Raw genomic sequence first — 8,975 nt, 5'->3', positions numbered from 1 at the left:
CTTCTCCAGCATCACAATACAAAAGCAGCAATGCTTCAGTGCTCAGCCTTCTTTATGGATCAACTCTCACATCCATACTCAACTACTGGAAAAAACCATAGCTTTGACTAGACAGACTTTTGCTGGCAAAGTGATGTGATGTGATGTCACAGATTTGCCATTTAACCACAAGTAAGCTGCATTTTTCTATCTTTATATGTGAACACAGGCATTATACGTACATTTTGAATTTGGGCCATTTAGATATAATGGCTCTGATCCATTAGGGAAGGCCACTGATCCATCTGCGTCACATGGGCCACCGCTGGGCTGGAATCCAGCCCTGCATTTAGCACAAAAGCTGCTGACCCAGCGGGCCTCGATTCTTCCACTACTATTACTGTAACTTTGTCCCAAGGTGTGACACAGGTGATAAGACTGATGAAGGCATTCTCTAACATCACTAGTCTCTTTTCCCCCACACTGAAACAACTGCTTTTAACTCTTCATTTTTGACACAGCAATCTTTCTTAGGACATATTATCACAGAACAAAGCATGCCACATTCATCTCTTCAGAGAAGCTTAGATCACACTGTACGGTAGAGAAGCTTCCTCCAAAGCATTAAAGTTATCCAAACCGAACTACCCTGATTAAGTTACAGATAAATTGCATTGAGAGTCAGTCTTGCTTTGTTTTTTGGCCATGCTGTGCAGCATGTGGGATCTTAGTACCTTGATTAGAGATTGAATCTGCACCCACTGCAGTAGAGGCATGGAGTCTTAACCACTGGTCTGCCAGGGAAGTCCCCAAGAGTCAGTCTTATTATAAGAAAAAAAAAGGTTATAAGAAACAGAATAAAAAGTGTAACTGTAAATAGAGAATATTAACTCAGGATTAAAAAAAACAGAGTACAAATGCACTGAGGTAAGGAAATAAGCCAAAAAGGAAAGATACAAAATGGTACTCTGAAAAGTAGAAAGTGAAGTTCAAGTGTTAGTTGCTCAGCCATGTCCAACTCTTTGTAACCCCGTGGACTGTAGCCCACCAGGCTCCTCTGTCCATGGGATTCTCCAGGCAAGAGGACTGGAGTGGGGTGCTCCACATGTGGAGCAACTCTCCGTGTCTCCCACAGGCGGTCAAGAACTGGAAGATCTATACAAGCTGGGAGGCAATGTCATAAAACAAGGAGTCAGGCTCATTGTTTTCTTTTGTATGTCTTCTCATTAGGCTCAGGCAAACTATTACTTACAAGTTTTGTTCCTTGGGCTGGCGATGGAAGCATGATCTCTCAGCTCCAAAGCCACTCTTCTTTTTTTATTTTTTAAAAATGTCTGTTTACCTATTTTTGACTACATTGGGTCTCAGCTGTGGCGTGCAGGCTCTTCATGGTGCTCAGGCTTCTCTCTAGTTGTGCTGAGCAGGCTCCAGAGCACATGGACTCTATAGGTGTGGCTCACGGGCTTAGTTGCTCCACAGCATGTGGGATCTCAGTTCCCTGAACAGGGATCGAACCTATGTCCCCTAGAGTCACTCTTCTTAATGAAACCTTTGGAGACTGCCAGCTGGTGCTAAGAAAAGTGGGTGGTTTTCCTTCACACACACACACACACACACATATAAGATGCACACACATACATGTACACTCAGACACATACCACATATACACACAGGGAAAGGACATCAGGTACACTTAAACTGTCACTCAAACAATATCAGGAAAAACAGGACAATTTTTTTTAACTTAGATCTTTAATTATGTACATAAATAGCAACATGAGAACAAGGAGTTCTAAGGCTTATACATTATCTCTAGGTGGAAGAATTTCAGATTAGTCCAGTTGGAGTATGGCATCACCCAAGATAACAAAGAGGCCTATGATAGTTTTTCCAGAAGAAGAATGCCAATTTACTACATTCAATACTGACTTCTCTGCCATTTTTCTGTAGAAATACTGGTTTACCATATGGAGTTTCCAATGTTTACCTATAACTAAAAGAAAAAGAAAAACATAAATACAGTGTCCTCCCAGGAAAAAAAACAGCTTTAAGAGTTTGCATTTTTAAAATTTCTTAGGTTTAAATAGAGAAAGTCATATCAAATACATATATTACCATTATATGACATCACAATGAGCTGGTAAAGACTGTACTTATTCCCATTTTATAAATGAGTACACTAAAAACCAGAAGGATTTTGGCTTATCTTTTATTTCCAATACTATATGCAGATTCTTGACTGGCTGTATATCTGAGATAAATTAACCAGATGGATGAGTAAATAAATAAAAAATAACTGCTTAAATGGCACAGCACACACTACATTCCTCCCCTTCTGAAAATCAAACAACTATATTTCCATCCATCTGCTGGGGGAGAGCATGATGATATCATAGCAAGTCCGACACATACCTTTCCTCACATCACCCCATCATTCTTTTCTGGAATGAAACACACATCAAATCCAAAGATACAGCAAAGACAAGCCAACTCTTCTTCAGATTGCCTTTCTCCTAATACGTAATGAATCTACTTAGTAATTAGAGATTTATAAAACTTTTAGAGGCCAATGACTACTTCCTTGATCTTTTAAAATAAAACTAAACATTTTTAAACATGTAAACTACTAGCTTACCTTTTCTATCTCAGTTTATTAATCTGTTTTGCACTTCTCTAAGAATTCAATAGATTTACTGCATTGTTAAAAAAAAAACTTCAAACTGCCAACAATCTATATTAATAACATTTTAATAGATTATGGCAGTCCATACTAGGAAATTATTAAGCAGCTAAAGCAGGAATAAGTACCAACAGGGAAAGATGTACACAATATATTAAGTGACAAAAAAAAAAAGGCAAGTTAATGTATAAAAGAGATAACTAATGAGAACCTACTGTATAGCACAGAGAACTCTACTCAATGCTCTGTGGTGACCTCCAGGCAAGAATACTGTATTGGGTTGCCATTCCCTTCTCCAGGAGATCTTCCTGACCCAGGGATTGAACCTGGGTCTCCTGCACTGCAGGCAGATTCTTTACCATCTGAGCTACCAGGGAAGTCCTGTCATTGATAGCTGATTCACTATGTTGTATAGCAGAAACTAAGGCAATATTGTAGAGCAACTATACTCCAATAAAAATTAATTTCAAAAAAGCAAGTTAATTCATTCAGCATAGCTAAACATAGCAGTGTCTGCAAAGTATTCTTACCAAAAAATTGAACCTAAATCTGATTAAGCCTTCAAATCCAACAGTCAGTTTATGAGAAATGCAGAGATGAGAGGAACCAAGAGATAAAACAGAATGACACTAAATGGATGCACTCAGCCACAGCCAGAACATGGGAAATTTCTAAAAGACAAATAAGCCCAGTTTTTCAACAAATAAATGCTAAGAGAAAAATGAGAGAGAAGAACTATTACAGCTTAAGAGGGACTTAAAATATCTGAAAACATAGTTTATATCTTTGTAAAAAAAAAAATGAAAGAGACTTAAGAGACTCATTAGTCAAATGCAATGGGCAGATCTTGTTATGACCCTGACTCAAACAACCAAAACAACTGTAAAAAGTTATTAATGAGATGATCAGGGAAATCTGCATACTCTGAATATTAAATGGTATTAAGGAATTAGTGTTAATTTCTCTAGGTGTGATAATACAATTGCAATATGTGCCTGCATGGAGCTTTCGGTGTACTTGCAAAACAGTACAAGGAATATGATCTCACTCTATCAAAAACCCAAAAGCATATCTGGATGTATGTGTGTGAGAAAAAAGTTTGGAATGATATACAAACTATTAACAGAAATTACCTCTGGGAAAGGAAGGGAAGACAAAACAAGCTTTCAAAACATTTAGCTAAAAACAATTCTTTATAGCAAATATGCATCATTTTTATAATTAAAAACTACATTTCCAATAAACAGCTTAAAAAACGAAATCAAGGTTGTATATACAATAAGCTGAACTCTGGCACGGAACATTTTTGAAAAAATGAAATGAATGTGTACACAGTTTCCCTATATTCTGTGACTCATTGTCCCTAGAGAGAAATATAATCATATCCAGTGTCAAATCTCTGACGAACATGTGTGACTTCCTGGCTGCTTACCCACTAGTCACCCAGATGCACATCTGGCCCCACTCCCCAGAGATGCCAATTGTGGGGTGGGGCTTAAGCCTCTGCTTTTCAACAATCTCCCAGGTAATCTGTATCACAAAATGTGAGAAATGCTGATTTAGGGTTTCTACTATGTGAAGGGCTAGGATGTGAAAGAGGATCTGAATTTATTTTCTGTGACCGCTAAAGCAAGATCAGACCACTGTGTAGGAGTTATAAAGAGACATATTTTTGCTTAGTATAAGAAACAGCTTCCTAAAAATTAGAACTGTGCAAAGATGGCTGCCCCGTAGGGTGTTTTTCCTATCAGTGGAGGTAAAAACTGGGAACACACAGGGCTACAGAGAATTTTGCTTGAGGCTGGGGGTTATACCAAATACTTCTTTAAAATTCTAAGATTATATGACTCTCTGGGTCTCCAAAAATATTGGGACAACGTGAGAAAGAAAAACCTCAAACCCAGAGCTTTCATGAGTTTTAAACAGTAGCCATGACTTACGATAAATGTAACACTGATTTTTTTAAAACAAATATCTATTATAAAAGAAAATTCATATTCATTGCAAAAATTTAAAAATACATAGTTATATAGAAGAAAAAGTATAAAAATCATCTATAATCTTACTATCTGAAGATACATACTTAAATTTCTTTTGTATTTTCTGGTAATTATCCTCTCTAAAAATGTATTATACTAGCTTCTTTTTTTCATTTGATAATTGTGCATATGTGTGTGCTAAGTCAATTCAGTTGTGTTCAACTCTTTGCAACCCTATGGACTGTAGCCCCATAGGCTCCTCTGTCCCTGGGATTTCCAGGGAAGAATACTGGAGTGGGCTGCCATTTCCTCCTCCAGGGGATCTTCCCAGCCTAGGGTCTGAACCCACGTCTCCTGCATCATCTGCATTGGCAGGTGGATTCTTTACCACTGAACCACCTGGGAAGACCAGCCTCCAGTTACTCAATCTTTAAGGAAAGAAAATTACACCTGTGAATTACCTATGTCACTTATTCTATATAATCTCGAGCATCTCTACCAAAGTCATGCATTCAGCAAATGTTTATTGAATGATTATTAGGTCAATACAAGTGTGCTGACTATAGTGAAATGCTGTCTGAAAAAATAAGCTTAAGAAATGATTGTCTGAAATAGGTTTGTAGACAAATCACAACTGTCGAGTTCTAGCTTGTCTAAAAAAACCCAGGTACTTCTCAGGAACAAACACAGTTCAAGAAGTCATAGCACTTAAGCCCAGAAATTAAAGATGAAATGAAAATATCATCCTGGCCCTTATGTTTCCACCACACAAAGTTTAAATTGCTATAACTAATTAATTAAAGACAAGTCATTTCAATTGGTGCTAATAATGCTAGAAATAACCACAAAGTTTTTTTTGTTCTTTACCTGATTAAAATGGGCAGAGCATGGAGTATTCTACTTATTTCCAGGTGAGTTCTTCACATTTCCTGACTTGTAAAACAGAAAGTAAGAATATTAATGCAGTTTGAAAAGAAATAGTAAAACTTCTAAAGAAATAGTGCACTGTTTCAAAGAGTACATCTTCACTATTTGAATATTATCTGATGCAAAGTGACCCATGTCTCCATAAACTAAAGGTATTACTAGGGCTCCCTGAGGGCCCTGTTGTAGAAACTGACTCGGGCCCAGAGGAGAGGAGGAAATAAAATTCCATTAATCCTCACTACACAGATTTGGCCAACAGCTGATTCGATAAAACACCCAATCAACAGTGAAAAGATTTCTTCACTACTTCATGTCATTGTCCTTGTTAAAGAACGTTACTGAATCACTTTGCTGTATACCTGAAACTATACTGTAAATCACAATATTGTAAATCAACTAAACTGCAGTAAAATTTAGAGAAAAAAAAGAATAGTCACTATGATTGGAACATTAAAAAAAAAAAGGTTTTACACATATGGTAATACTTCCTGTAGGGCCTCTACTCTGTATATTGTTCACTGTAGGGGTCAAATCACAAAACATGTTTATTCTGAAAGGTTATAATCAGACCACACCCATCCCTCCTGGCTGTCATCTGAGAACATATAATTAGGTCATGTCATCCATGAGAAGTGATGAAGGAAAGGTTCTAGAGGGGAAAATTCATGGGCTACATGTTTAAGACCTTACTTTCTTTCCCATATGTTCTTAAGACTGTAATTCTGAAAACACATTAATAAGACCTGATGTACATCAAGGAACTGAGCTCCCATGAGTGGCAATCTGAAAAACACTAGGCTGCATTTGGGTGAAAATGGGGCTGTGATTCTGTGGGCTACTTGGTGCAGGTTCTCCTAGTGGCCTTCTCTCAGAGTTACCCATGAGCGAAGGAGGGGGAAAGTGAAAAAGCAGGAACAAATGCCTAACCCTATAATTTCAGAGCATGGCTTCTAGGCAACGTCAGGCTTATTGCAGGGGCTAAGAACCTATCTCTAAGCACAGTGATCATACATTCTGGTTTGCTCAAGTTATCCATACTGGTTTATACCTGCTGTTTCAGTATAATTAATAAGTGTCCCCTTTCACTCTCAAGGGTATCCTGTTTTGGATGACAAATTATATGACCACTGTATCTACAGACCACAACCACTTGATGATGGAGTTCTGGGGAATAAAGCAAGACTGCTTGGTGGATCATCATATAATACCCAGGTCCACTTGCTGCTCTCAATCTACAGGACTCAGTGCCTGTGTGTCTTACTCTATTCCTCCACAGCCTCTTTCTCACACAGTCACACACACACCAGAGGCCTTCTTGCTGTTGCTCTTCAAACTTGCCAAGCTCCTTCCTGGGATAAGACCTTTACAAAACAAATCCTTTGACCTAGACTGGTCACTCCCAGTTTTCACCTGGCTAAATGCTATTGGTCCTTCAGATCAAGGCTTTCCTCTGTCCTTTGCCCTTCTATTCAGATAAGAATCTTTATTCACATTCATAGCACCCATGCACTTCCTGATTTGTGGAATTCTTTCATTCATGTTTGAATCCTTCACTAATATATGTTTCACAAGGGCACAATATCCCTAGGACCTCTTAGCACAGAGCATTCAAACATTTGTTGAATAAACAAATGGAATGAGGTAGAACCTAGAAATCTGATGAGTGTTTAAAAAAAGTTTGGGCATGTAATTAATGAGATAAAAACAAGCTTCTGAAGATAAGTGAGATAACCATGTCCAACAACTGGGTGTGTCATAAAAATCATGTGGTTCTCTACCTAGTTAAATGTATTTCAGGTCTGAATTACCTTAACATAATGCTTGCCAAGTACTTTCAGTGATATATTATATATTCTACTATGGGTATTTGCCAGCAACTTGATCTCAAAAATATAGACTGCTAAGTTCATAAGCTTTTTAATCTTTTGGACATTAAAAAAATGAGCACATAAAAACATTCTTCTGGTTGAAGAAAACAACTCTGTTGCTAGGAAATTTTTCTTGTTTGATTACATATTACTTATAGTACAATAAAACATGACAGTCAAATATCTCACTAATGAAACAGTGAGCCCATCCACGCTATTACAAATCAGATCTCTCTTGGCAGGAATCATGATTTCAGCAAAAACAATATTCTGACTTCAAAAGACAGTTTGTGACTTAGCACAAGCCAGAAATCAATTTCTTTTTGCATCTCCAGACAGTTTTATTTAAAATATTTTACAATGCAACCATTCTCCTTATAATCTAATTTTAATACATACTGGGTTTCACTGTTCTTTTTAAGTGATTAATGCATTTTAACCCAACACATCTAAAAAATATTATACTATTATTGCAACATGTAATCAATATAACATCAATCAATATTAAAATCCTGAGATAGTTTACAATCTTTTAAATTTAGACCATGTCTTCTAAATTTGGTGTGAATTTGCCCTTATAGCACACCTCAGTGCAGATCATCTACACTTCATGTAGTCCATAGCTGGTGTCTGCCATATTAGACCGCAAAGGGCTACAGGACTTAATCAAAATATTTATTTCTATGTATTGCCATATAAAGGGGTATTTGTAGCTAAACCTTTAAGGTATAGTAACCCACTGAAATGTCTGAGCCCTTCACTAGCTGAATCATTTTGATCAATTACTTAACTTCTCCAAAATGCAGTTTTCTCAGTTATAACATGGGGATAATAATAGCTGACTTAAAACTCAATGTTCAGAAAACTAAGATCATGGCATCTGGTCACATCACTGAGAGGGTAACAGGCAGAAAGGCCAGGGGTCTCCAAATAGAGGAAATAGCCTGCAAGTGTCAGACATTTTTATCTCCCTTAAGCGGCAGAAAAAAACAAACTAGCGATATATTTTTTTTTCCTTCTCTATACAAATTTAAAAGGAGGTTTCTCTTAAAATTCTGTGTTGCCATAATGACACCTGGTTTCACTTGAAGTTAACCATTGCCTTTTTCTTATAAAAATGTTTATCTTAAGCTATGCTAATGTACTATGCATTTACCCCAAGCTCTGTCTTCAAGTCGGTTCGACTTTTGGGCTCAAAACCTACTTGATAAACCAGTATATTATATGTAAATGACACTATTTGTATAGTGCTCTGCCCTTCTTCAAGATTCAAGTTAATCCTTTTATGGCCCAAGATGAACCATTTAGAGCCAAGATTATCCCAAAATACATCCTATGGGTGAGGGGCCTGGTGCCATTCTAAGTTTTGAGACATTCCTTTCTTTCATTAACAGACTGCTGGTGACTATATAACATCCAGCTAAAGATTAGCAGGGAGGTACTCTTTCTGCCCTCTTCTGATGCTTATGTCAGAAGCTTTCTCTACCTCCTTTATACTTTAATAAAACTTTGTTACACAAAAGCTCTGAGCGATCAAGCCTC

General features: G+C 37.2%; 1 protein-coding gene across 5 annotated transcripts in view; it reads right to left on the bottom strand.

Annotated features, from left to right (window-relative positions):
* Positions 1-1,712: 1,712 nt before the first annotated feature.
* Positions 1,713-8,975, bottom strand: part of APOO (apolipoprotein O) — a 56,244-nt gene continuing 48,981 nt past the window's right edge. For 3 of the 5 annotated variants that reach the window (XR_005725525.1, XM_040266654.1, XM_040266653.1), the window contains exons 8-9: positions 5,506-5,571; positions 1,713-1,972 (exon numbers count right to left, since the gene is read on the bottom strand). Coding sequence is in view for 2 of the 5 variants with exons in the window: in XM_040266654.1 (XP_040122588.1) it covers positions 5,536-5,571 (36 nt within the window). In the remaining 3 variants the exon portion in view is untranslated. Of the gene's footprint in view, positions 1,973-2,391; positions 2,421-5,505; positions 5,572-8,975 lie in introns of all 5 variants that reach the window. The other 2 variants (XR_005725524.1, XR_005725523.1) reach the window with 1 other exon arrangement.

Source organism: Oryx dammah, unplaced genomic scaffold (genome assembly GCF_014754425.2).
Source record: "Oryx dammah isolate SB20612 unplaced genomic scaffold, SCBI_Odam_1.1 HiC_scaffold_23, whole genome shotgun sequence".
Classification (NCBI taxonomy): Eukaryota; Metazoa; Chordata; class Mammalia; order Artiodactyla; family Bovidae; genus Oryx; species Oryx dammah.
The sequence above is the reverse complement of the archived record's forward strand: the minus strand, read 5'-3'. Positions and strand labels throughout refer to the sequence as shown.